At 41.2% G+C, this 12,123-nt stretch overlaps 1 protein-coding gene across 3 annotated transcripts in view; it reads left to right on the top strand.

Moving 5' to 3' along the window:
* ASB2 (ankyrin repeat and SOCS box containing 2) overlaps positions 1 to 12,123 on the top strand; it is a 93,767-nt gene that overhangs the window by 26,020 nt on the left and 55,624 nt on the right. For all 3 annotated transcript variants that reach the window (XM_036735716.1, XM_036735718.1, XM_036735717.1), the window contains exon 2: positions 6,877 to 7,126. In XM_036735716.1, coding sequence (XP_036591611.1) covers positions 6,888 to 7,126 — 239 coding nt within the window. In that variant the 5' untranslated portion in view covers positions 6,877 to 6,887. The remainder of the gene's footprint in view (positions 1 to 6,876; positions 7,127 to 12,123) is intronic.

Genomic DNA, 12,123 nt, shown 5'->3' on the forward strand with positions numbered 1-12,123 from the left:
CAAAAGTGAGACAGCCCCTGACCCCACATAACTTACATTCTAACAGGGAAAGATTAATAATAGTGAGAATTTATATAGTACTTTACAATTTGCAAAGCATTTTATAAATATTCATTTGATCCTTGCAAAAGCTCTGAGGAGGTACTATTATCCCTATTTTACAGAAGAGGAAACTGAGGTAGTTGTTGTGCTTAGTTGTTTCTGTTGTGTCTGACTTTTCATGACCCCACTTAGGGCTTTCTTGGTAGAGATACTGAAGAGGTTTGCCATTTCCTTCTCTAACCACAGAAGTTAAATAACTTACCCAGGGTCGTTCAGTAAGTGTCTGAAGAAGGATTTGAACTCAAGTCTTCCTCACTCTAAGCCTAGCCCACTATTTACTGTACCACTGAGTTGTTGGGCTAGTGGTAGCCAAGGAAGGATGTTTTGCTCTGAGAATTCATCAGGAGAGTGAGCAGAATAATAAGGCAGTCCATTGGCATGGCCTTTCCGGAACCAATGGTGGTATTACTTGATTCCAACTCTTAGAGCAAGATGTGGAAAGCAGAGAGGGACGGGGGCGGGGGGGATGTGGCTGCAAAGTAGGGAATGCCCAGGATGAAAGTGAGGCCTGATTGACCCTGGGAATTCACACCTAAGTGTCTTAGTTCCTACAGGCATGGCATTTAGAGAGGTCTGTTTGGAGGGCAGCGCAACAGCAGGAGTAGGGATGGGATGAGGGCTCTCATTCATGGACTTAGAGGGTTTGAAGCATCTATGAATGGAGGTAATAATATCTGCAGGACCTATGTTGTAAGGCTTAGGTGAGATCCAAATGAAATTTAGACATATATGTGTGTGTGTGTATGTATATATGTATATACACATATATACATCTATATCCACACACACATACATGTATATATACTACACACATGTACATATGTATTTATGAGATTGTATATATATTATATAAATGAGATTACATACAAGGATACATAAGAATATGTGTATATGTGCTATGTATAGAAAATATATGCTATATATAATATGCATGTATGTATATGTATGTAATATATGGCAGCTAAGTGGGTGCAGGGGATAGAGCGCTGGGCCTGGACTCAGGAAGATGGTCTTAGGCTAGCTCTGTGACCCTGGGCAAGTCAGTTCACCTTGTTTGCCTCAGTCTCCTCATCTGTAACACAAGAGAAGGAAACAGCAAACTGCTCCAGTATTTTTGCCAAGAAAACCCCAAATGAGGTCACAAAGAGTCAGACACTACTGAAAAATGGCTACACAATGACAAGATATAATATGTATGTAGGTGTGTGAATATATGTATATATAAATATATAAAATATCTATCTGTGTGTGTGCATAAAATCATCTCGCTTTGTAAACCAGGTGCCACATAAATGTCAGTTACACACATCTTTGGGATGCATGATTACATATTCTAGGATTCCTATTTTGATTTCCTCTCTTAATCAACCTCCGATATTGTGAACTTTATGCTTTTATATGGAAGTTGTTTTCAGTGTAATAGGGGGTGTCCCACATGTATCCCTGGTTTCCTTAGTGGCGACTTTGAGCCTAGAAAAATGAGAAAATCTTCCAAAATATACCAACACCCTTTATATCACCTTACAAGGGCTACTGTATTATAGAAATGTGAGATGTTACAGTATTATTATACTTCTGCAGTCCTTAGCCCAGAACTGGGTATAAAGTTGGTAACCCATCTCTAATGGCAGTTAGGTAGCACCATAAATAAAGTGCTGGGCCTGAAAGGAGAAAGACCTTAGCTCAGATGCAGCCTCAGACACTTACTAGCTGTGTGACTCTGGGCAAGGAATTTCATTTCTGTATGCCTTAGTTTCCTCAACTGTTAAATGGTGGTGATAACAGCCCCTACCTCCCAGGGTCTTTGTGAGGATGGAATAAGATAATTCTTGTACAAAGTCCTTAGCACGTTGCCGGGCACATGGCACGCACTTAATAAATACTTATTTTCTTCCGAATACTTGAATTGAATAAAGGCAAAGTTCTTCACCTCCTACTCAACCCTAACAGAGGCAAGAGGGAAACTGCTGTTCGTAAAGCCTTCCACTCCTTCAGAACGGTCCCTCCCCTTCTCCCTGCTTCATCCATCAACATCTAAACTCTTCCAGTGTGGTGGAGTTCAAATACCACTGGATTTGGTGTCACAGAAACTGAATGTAAATTTCAGCTCTGCTATGGATTAGCTGTGGTGTCGTTGTTGTGGTTGAGTCATGTCTGACTGTTCATGACCCTATTTGGGATTTTCTTGGCAAAGATACCGGAGTGGTTTGTCATTTCCTTCTTTGGCTCAGTTTACAGATGAAGAAACTGAGGCAAACAAGGTTAAATCACCCAGCTAGTAAGTGTCAGAGATCAGAGGTGAATTCAAGAAGACTCATCTTCCTGACCCCAGTGCTCCATCTACTGTACCACCTTGTCCCATATTAACTTGTATTTATTTGACATAGAAAATCAGTATTTTCTCTCTCTTTCTTCCTTTCTTTTCTTCCTTCCCCCTTTCTTTCTTTCTTTCTTTCTTTCTTTCTTTCTTTCTTTCTTTCTTTCTTTCTTTCTTTCTTTCTTTCTTTCTTTCTTTCTCTTTCTTTCTTTCTTTCTTTCTTTTTCTTTCTTTCCTTCCTTCTCTCTCTCTCTCTCTCTCTCTCTCTCTCTCTCTCTCTCTCTCTCTCTCTCTCTCTATCCCTGTCTCACTGTCTGTCTGTCAGATAGTATCTCTCCTAACCTTTATGTTCTTTCGGGGCAAAACCACTTCTGCGTCTTTATATTCATTCCACATCCCCTTTTCCCCTTCCCCCTCCCTGGCTACCCAATATCTACTGAAGTTCCTTGCACATAGTAGGTGCTCAATGAACATATGTTAAATCAAGGAATAGATGGACGTGAAATAAAGCCCCGGTTTCTTTGTAGTTGCCTTTCATCTTTATCATTCACTGTTCCCATTCGTGTATCCCGTGCTCCAGTTAAATCAGGAGACTCAGACTCTGCTTTCCTCCTGTGCTTACTCTGTACTCTCTGTCTTGAATTAGAACCCCAATTCTGCCTTTCCAATCATCCCCTGATGCCCCTGGGCAGAAAGAATCTCTCCCTGCTTCCCATTTTGTTTACACTTCTCTTAAGGTACTTTTCTCTCTTTGTCATACTCTGGAGTCCAGCCAAATTTACCCTCTCCCTGGTTTTCACACAATTCTCTTATCTCTATACCTTTGCATTGGCCATTCTGCCGACCTGAAAGGTACTTCTGGTTCACCTCTACCTTTTAGGTGAATGCCTTTGAGATATACTTCAAGCACTGCCTTCTCCATAGAGCCTTTGCTAATCCTCTCTACTTCCAGTATCTTCCTTCCTGAATTACTTTGGATTTAATAATATTGTATGTATTCCATATATACCACAGAAAAAAGCTCTTTGAGGGCAGAAATTGGTTCAATTTTTTTATCTTCAGTGTGCAGTGCCTAACACATAGTAGGCACTGAATAAATGTTCAGACACTTACTAGCTCCGTGACCCTGGGCAAATCACTTAACCCTGTTTGCCTCAGTTTCCTCATCTGTAAAATGAGCTGGAGAAGGAAATGGCAAATGATTCCGGTATCTTTGCAATGAAAACCCAAATGGGGTCATAAAGAGTCAGATGTGACAGAAAAAAGACTGAACAACGACAGTAAATGCTCATCCATTGATTGGTTGCCTTATATAGGGTGTCCCAAAAGTCTTGGAGCCGTTTGAAGCCCTTGGGACACATAACCCTGTGCTATTCTATTGTATTGTATGATACTACTGTACATTTTAATAGTACCTTGATATTTTCAAAGTGCTGGTACAATTTTTACTATCCCCATTTTACAGAGGAGAATGCATCTAATATGTCAGAACTAGATGTGATTAAATTTCAGATGAGGATGTCTTACAATCACCACCTTGGTGACCTTGGGCAAATCATTTAACTTCTCTATAATGGGAGAAGTGTGGACTAGATGAGCTAATTCCATGCAGTAAGCATTTATCAAGAACCTAGGTGAAAGACTATGCTGGGGACTAGTGATACGGCAAATGTCAGGGTATCCTATAAATTAATGCTATCTTAAGAGCTTAAAACTGACACCTTGTGGAGTCTCTTCTCTAAAGGAACTTACATTCTACTAGGAGATACAACATCTACAGCTACGGTATAAGTAAATGCAAGATACTTTGTGGAAAGGGAGGACACTAACATCTGGGGCGGGAGAGAAATCAGGGAAGGCTTCCTGTAGGAGGTGACACCTGAGTAGAATCATGAAGCAGGTTAAGGATTCTAACAAGTTGAATTGAAGGGGAAATGTACAACAGGCCAGCATGAAAGTGATAGATTAAATGCAAAGTTCAGGGAATAACAAAGAGGCCTCTTTGCCTGGAACTTAGAATGCAAGGAGCAGATGCATGCGGAATGTCTATGAAGGGAAGCTGGAGCAAAGGCTTGAAATGACTGTATTTTTTCAGATACAATAGGGAGCCAGGGAAGTTTCTTGAGCGAGGCAATGACTTATTAGATCTAATTCTTTGGGGACCAAAGTGGAGGATAGATTGGAAAGAGAGAGAATGCTAGCGGGTCGAATATTCAGGAGGCCACTGCAATAACCCACGTTTGGGGTGGTGGGGGTGATGGAAGGTAGTTGGAGAAAGGGAAGGGAATACGCATTTGAATAGAACCTCTTGTATGCCAGGTACTTTGCAATTATTGTCTTATTTGATTCTCAAAACCACCCTGTGAGGTTCGGTGCTGTTTTTAAGTTTTATAGTTAAGAAAACTGAGGCACAGAGTGGTTAAGTGCTTTCCCTAGGGTCACACAGCTAGTCACTGTCTGAGGCAGCCTTTGAACTCAGCTGTTCCTGACTCCAGGGCCAGCACTCCATCCACTGCACCACCAGCTGCCTGATGAGAGGTAAATGTTGTGGAAATAGAACTGACAAGACAAGGCAGTAGGAAATGAGAGAGAGTGAAGAATCAGGAATGACTTTGAAGTTATATACTTGAATGACTGGAAGGACGGTCATTGCCTCAACAAAGAGAGAATTTTGGAGGAGGGGCAAGTTTTACTCTAACGCTAGCCCTAATTCTTTTGGCAGAGAGTGGGCTGGAGGTGGGGATAATGGATTCTGTTTTGGATATATTGAACTTGAGGTCATAGGATCGTAGGGTTAGGGACCTTAGAGGACACGGATTCCAACTCCTTCATTTTACATATCAGGAAACCAAGGTCCCAGTTAAGTGACTTGTCTGGATTTGAACCTATGTCTTGCTGGCCTGAAAATCCACTTGGCCACAATAGTTCTTCATACAGGTAATGTCCAGCAGGTAGTTGATAATGTTGGACTGGGGTTTAGAAGGGAGATCAGGACTAAATATATAGATTTGGCAATTATGTATGTAGATGTGATAAGTGAACCCTAGGAGCTGATGAGATCATCAAGAGAGAAAATATATCAAGGGAAGAAGGTCCAGGACAGTGCCTTAGATGGGGGTTGGGGAACACAAACAGTTGGAGGGTGGGAAATGGATGATGATTCAGTAAAAGAATATAGGAAGGAGGTAGTCATACAGAAGGAGAACCAGGGGAGAGTAGTATCATGGGAACCAAGGGAAGAAAGTATCCTAGAGGAGCAAGTGGTCAAAACCTGAAGAAAGGCCAAGAATAATGAAGCCTGAGAAAAGACCACTGGCTTTTACAGTTAAGAGTTGGTTAATAACCTTGGAAAGAGAAGTTTCAGCCAAGTGGTAGGGCCATAAACCAGATTGCAAGGGGCTGAGAACTGAGGAGGAGGTGAGAACGTGGAGATAGTAATAGTAGATGTCTTTTCTGGAAATTTGACTGTGAAAGGGAGGAAAAGTACAGGCTGATAGCTGGAGGCTGTGGCACGGTCAAGGGGCAGTTTTTTCTATTATTAGAGAATGGGGCAGACCTGACCCCTTCTAGCTCTGAAAGATCGAGCTCTTACCACTCCAGGTCTCGTGTATCATTCCATTAAGCTGCCTCTCTGTAGGTATCTGTGTTCATGTCTCATACCTGCCTCTCGACTGCAGTGTCCTTAAAGGAAAGCATTTTGTCTCAATAATGATAGCATCTAACTTACATTTTTATAGTCCTTTAAGGTTTACAAATGATTTACTCCTGACAATCCTCCAAGACAGGGCGGCTCAAGTATTATTATGAAGCCCATTTTACAGATGAAGAAAATGAAGCCCAAGGAGGAAAAAAAATGCACAGCTTGTAAACGTTAGATTCAGATTTGCATTCAGTAATACTAATACAAATATTATCTCATTTGATCCTCACGACCCCTCTGGGAAGTGGGTACTATTGTCATCACCCCCATTTTATAGGTAAGAAAACTGAGGCAAAAAGAGGTTCGATGACTCCCCTAAGGTCACATAGATAGTGTCTAATGTTGGATTTGAACTCCTATCTTCTGACTCTGGGCCCAGTGCTCTCTGTCCTCTCCATCACTTAGCTGCCTCTAGTACCCACTTCCCTTCATTTTCTCCTACAACACCCAACTCTGTGGTTCTCTATGTATTGTCCATCCTCCTACACTATGAGAATCTCGAGGGCATGAACTCTTTCTCACATATTCCCATATCCTCTTTAGAACCTAGTGCAGGGCCTTGTAAATAGAAGGAGCTCAGCACTTTTTAAAATTTTAGTGGAAAAGATATTGAAACATGGCCTTTTAGCTCATTCTCCCAAGGGCCCTACAGATGCTGCCCTAGTGATTGGGACACTTTCATTTTTCACCAAGCTCTTCAGAGTTTCATTTTCTTTACCCCCTCATTGAACTCTCTCTTCTTACCCCATGATAACAGACCGGGGGAGGATGGCCATGGAGATCACTGCACCAAGTGCCCAGAAAGCTATCGGGCACGAAGAGTACAGTCTGTACAGCAGTATGAGTGAGGATGAACTTATCCAAATGGCCATCGAGCAGAGCCTGACGGACAGCTCCCCTGGGCAGCCAGCTGCCCCAAGCTGTCAGAAAGCTCGGACGGCGGCGAGAGAAACGGCTGCGGCCAATCGCTCCAACAGGCCACCTGCCCATTTTTACCCATGGACCAGGTAAGCAAATGGAAAATTGTGTGCACGATGGGGACAGGGTTGGGTGGCGATGGGGGCTTGGGGCTAATTGGAGGGGTGAAAGGAGGAGGGGACCGATAAACCACAGAACTTGCCTTACCAGCCAAGAGCTTGGCCAAGCAAAGGGAGGCAATATGAAGTAGTGGGAAATCTGCTGGATTTGATGTCAAGGAGGCCTAGGTGGAATCCTGGTGCTAACATTTATGAGTTATATAACCATGGTAAATGATATGAGTTTTCAGAGCCTTAGTTTCTTCATTTGTAACATGGGGATAAGACTTAAACATCGCTTACCCTACAGGGTAAGTGTTATGGGGAAGGTGCTTGCAAAGTGTTTATAGAAATGTGAATTATTCCATATGGCTAGTTCTCAATTATCTATATAAATGGTGGGATGGTGGGATGGGTGGTGTGGACAGCCCAAAATACTGGCTAATCCAGGAAAGAATTTACATCTATTTTCAGCATGCTTTTGGGTACTTGAACTTTAGAAATGAGAGACTGACCAATGCAATGGGGAGAGGACTAGCCATGGAGTCAGGAAGATATGTCTAACATTTCTATAGACCTTTAAGGTATATGTGAATTTCTTAAGACAATCCTATGGGGGCATTGTAATGACCATTTTACATTTCAATTCAACGAACATTTATTAAATTTCTACTACATGCAAGTCACTATGTTAGATCTTGGGAATACCAAAACCACATCAGAGCCTTCCCTGATATCAAGATGTATACATTGTACTGAGTTCAAGTCCAAGGTTCAAGATCTGCCTCTTGAACATATTAGCTATGTGAGCTTGAGCAAGTCTTGCAACTTTTCAGTAACCCAAACGACTCTCTAAGACACTAAAATAGAATGTAAACATTTCTTTTCCTTTTTTTTGGTTTCTCTGAATGTATATATTTGTATGTATATATATATGTGTGTGTGTGTGTATGTATGTATATTGTATATATGTATGTGTGTATGTATATTGTATATATGTATGTGTGTATGTATATATATGTGTGTGTGTGAATATATGTGTATATATAAATAGCACTTAGCATGGTGGCTGGCACATGGGCATTTAAAATAAAAACTTGTTGAATTAAATTGAATGAAATATAGTTACAGGTGAGTTGCTGTTCTGAGTTGGTGGAGGGAATTTACAGGCTGAGTCTTCCCTAAATAAATTCTCTTTTCCTTTCTTTCTTTCTTTCTTTCTTTCTTTCTTTCTTTCTTTCTTTCCTTTTTTCTTTCTATATGTGATGCAAATGTATTCTTAAACAGGATTTCCCAAAACATTTAGTGAATGGTTAAGTTCTAACAGCATAAAAGGAGGTCCTTTTCTCAATAATAATATCTAACACACAATTTTAACTTTAATAGTTTAAAAATACACTCAGACTTTTGGAATATGCTGTATATGTGTCATATATGGCTGTATTTGTATGTGTATATATGTTTATATATTATATATGTATAATATATGTTATTATGCATAGTCTTTTATACACGGTCTAATGTATATATATACATGTGTGAATGTGTATAGATAGAACATGCATAAAATATACACACAAAATATGTATAAATACATACACACACATATGTATGTACACACATATCCACACATACACATATATAAATCACAGGCAGCTAGGTTACACAGTGGATAGAATGCAAGGTCTGGAGTCAGGAATTCTCATCTTTCTGAGTTTCAAATCCGGCCTCAGACACTTACTAGTTTGTGACCCTAGGCAAGTCACTTAACCTTTTTTGTCTCAGTTTTTTCATCTATAAAATGAGCCACAGAAGGAAATGGCAAACCACTCCAGTAGCTTTGCCAAGAAAACCCCAAATGGGGTCATGAAGAGTCAGATAAGACTGAAACAAATGAACAATATAATCACACTCACATGTAATTTGAACTTTCATTTCATTGGCATAGGGAACTCTCAGTGAAAATTTTTTTCTCCCAATCCAAATTGGCACCTTCTTTCAAACATATAGTTTTGGAAAATGTTTTGGGTCACTAAGAATTTAAATGATTTGCCTGGGGTCACAAAACCAATATGTATCAGAGATAGCATTTGAACACATGTGTTCCTGACTGAAGACAGCTCTCTATCCATAATCTCATGTTACCTTTCTTTCTCTCCCTCCCTCCCTCTCTCTCTCTCTCTCTCTCTCTCTCTCTCTCTCTGTGTCACACACACACACACACACATGCACACAATACATACATTCAAATGTATGTGAATATATCCATGTGCATGTGTATGTATGTTTGAGATTTTGTGCATTGACATCACTTACCGATAAAACAAATTAAACTGTACTCTGGGAAACCTGACTTAAGAGTCCTTGCAAAGTTACCTAGTTTCCCCAGCCTCATTTCTCCTTGTTAAGCAGCAACCTGGTCCCTGCTGAAAATAAGCATCAGCATCTGTGAAGACAGAATATTAATTGGTTATCTGAGTGACTCATTTTTACTACAAGGTGGATGCTTCAGGAGTAATTAAGCTTTTGAGTTTACAAATATTTGTCTATATGGTCAAGCTATGCTTCAGTTATTGAAATGGTATGGGATGCACACCTCCCACTCCATCAAGACCCGAAGGTTTGGGGTCAGCTGGAAGAAAGGTGGGAGAGTGAGGAGGAATCAAAAGCCAAGTGGTTGGGTCCATATGTAAAAAATAAGGTGACTGACGATGTAAATACTCTGTGCTTTTATAGATGTAAAGGCAATACTCATGGGATTAAGAGCTAGAAGAGACTTTAAAAATCAGCTAGTCCAGAGGCACTTAAACTTTTTTTTATGTATGTGTCTTGGACCCCTCAGGCAGTTTGATGAAATCTATGGGCCCCTTGTCTAAATAATATTTTTTAAATGAAGGAAATGCTAAATTTTAGTTAGAGCAGGGATTCCTAACCTGGGGTTCACAAATAGATTTCAGGAGGATCCATGAATATGGATGGGAAAATTACATCTTTATTTTCACCAATCTCTGACTTCCTTTATAACCCTTTATTTTATGCTTTTATAAACATACTGAGAAGCATTCCAGGGGCTTCATCAAACTACCAAAGGGGCTCCATGACATTGAAAAGATAAAAAAAATTCTGGGTTAGAGGTTAATGCAAATTATGATGTAATTTTTTTCCCATTCGACTTAATGGACCTACTGAACTCTCTCCTCACACCCCTTGGGTTTCAAGATAAAGAAGCCATGATATTCTAGCCCAACTCTAATAGAGAAGGAAGTGGAGGTTCAGAGGGAGGAAGTAATTTGTCCAAAATCAACCAAGTAAAGTTAGTGGTAGAGGCAGGATTCAAATCCAGGTTGTCTGATAGAAAATCTAACACCCTGAGCTGTCACCGTGTCTTTCCTTGCCCTGCCCCTAAATGGGACAGTATAGTGCTGGGTGTGGAGTCAGGAAGACATGAGTTCAAATCCAGCTTCAGATACTTACTAAGTATGTAACCCTGGGTAAGGCACTTTACTTCTGTCTGCCTCAGTTTCCTCAGCTGTAAAATGGGAATAAAAATAGCCCCTGCCACCCAAGATTGTTGTGAGGATGAAACGAGATGATATTTGTAAAGCGCTTCACACAGCGCCTGGCACATAGTAGGTGCTTAACTGATGCTTGTTTTCTCCCTTCCTTCTTGCTCTCCAGAGTGTGAAATGTGAGCAGATTCATAGTTTTTTGACTTTTCTTTTCAGCCCAGGAGATCCTTTTTTACTTAGGGTCAAAGCAACATGCACCTCAGAGTATTAACCTAGACTGGAACTCTTCATATGGCTAAGTGAGGACTGAGCTATATAGACTGAGGGCTTCTAGAGAGATTGAGCCCATCTTTTATTACTCCCCTGATAGATTCTTCCTCAAGTCCTGACAAAAATAAAACATTGAATAAGCTGTTAACATCTACACATTTGTCTTTTCATCACCTGAATAGTCTATGGTTGGCCTAAAATAAAGTCTTTGCCTTCTCACTCCCCACCTGGGGGTGGAGGAGGAAGCTTCCTGGGAGTTCTCTTCCACAGCACCCTTTCCCTGTCATCATCCTCCCTTTATATGCCAGACCATTTGAATCTCACAACAACCTATGAGGTATCTGCTACAGGAATTATCCCTATTTTACAGATAAGGAAACTGAGGAACGTTACACAACTTGCCCAAGATCATGGAGATAGTCAATGTTAGCAGTGGGATTTAAACCCGACTCGTCCTAATTCCAAGTTCATCTCCCCATTGTGGTGTCTCTCTAGTGCAGTTAGTCTGAGAACCAGGAAAGGGGGAGGACTCCAAGGACTCAGGATAGAGTCACAGGACTTGGGACAGAGTTAGGTGAGACAATTTTATAGGTCCCTCCTAGCTCAGACATTCTGGAGATTAGCAACAGATTTAAAGAATGTCTTTGCAAGCACGTCATGACAGAGTCAGCATGCAGAGTGGGGAGAGCCTGGGGTCAGGTTCTGCTTTGGGTACACACCGGCTGTGTGACTGAGCAAGTTTTCACTTAACCGTTCAGTGCTCTGGGCAAAAATCTAAGACAAAGGTGACCACCAGCATTAGTAGAAGGAGTTTCCTCCCTGGAGAACTCTCTGTACCAGTGAGATCTCAGGTCCAATCTCTATCCCTACATAAACATATTTCTCTGTCTCTATTTCTCTGTCTCTGCCTCTGTCTCTCTGTGTCTCTGTCTCTGTCTCTCTTCTCCCTCTCCTTTCTTTTTTCCTTTCCTCTCTCTCCTTGTTTCTCTCTCTTCTCTCCCTCCCTCTCCTTCTCCCTCTCTCTCTCTCTCCCTCCCTCTCCCCCCCTCTCCTTCCCGGTCTCCCTCTTTCTCTCTCCATCTTCCTTCTCCTCTCCCTCTTTTTCTTTCTCTCTCTTTCTCCCTCTCCCTCTCCCGCTCTCTTTAGTTCCCTTCCTCTCTCTTTCTCCCCCTCTCTCTTTCTCTCTGTCCCCCCTCTCTCCTCCCCTTC

Source organism: Trichosurus vulpecula, chromosome 8 (assembly GCF_011100635.1).
Source record: "Trichosurus vulpecula isolate mTriVul1 chromosome 8, mTriVul1.pri, whole genome shotgun sequence".
NCBI classification, from domain to species: domain Eukaryota; kingdom Metazoa; phylum Chordata; class Mammalia; order Diprotodontia; family Phalangeridae; genus Trichosurus; species Trichosurus vulpecula.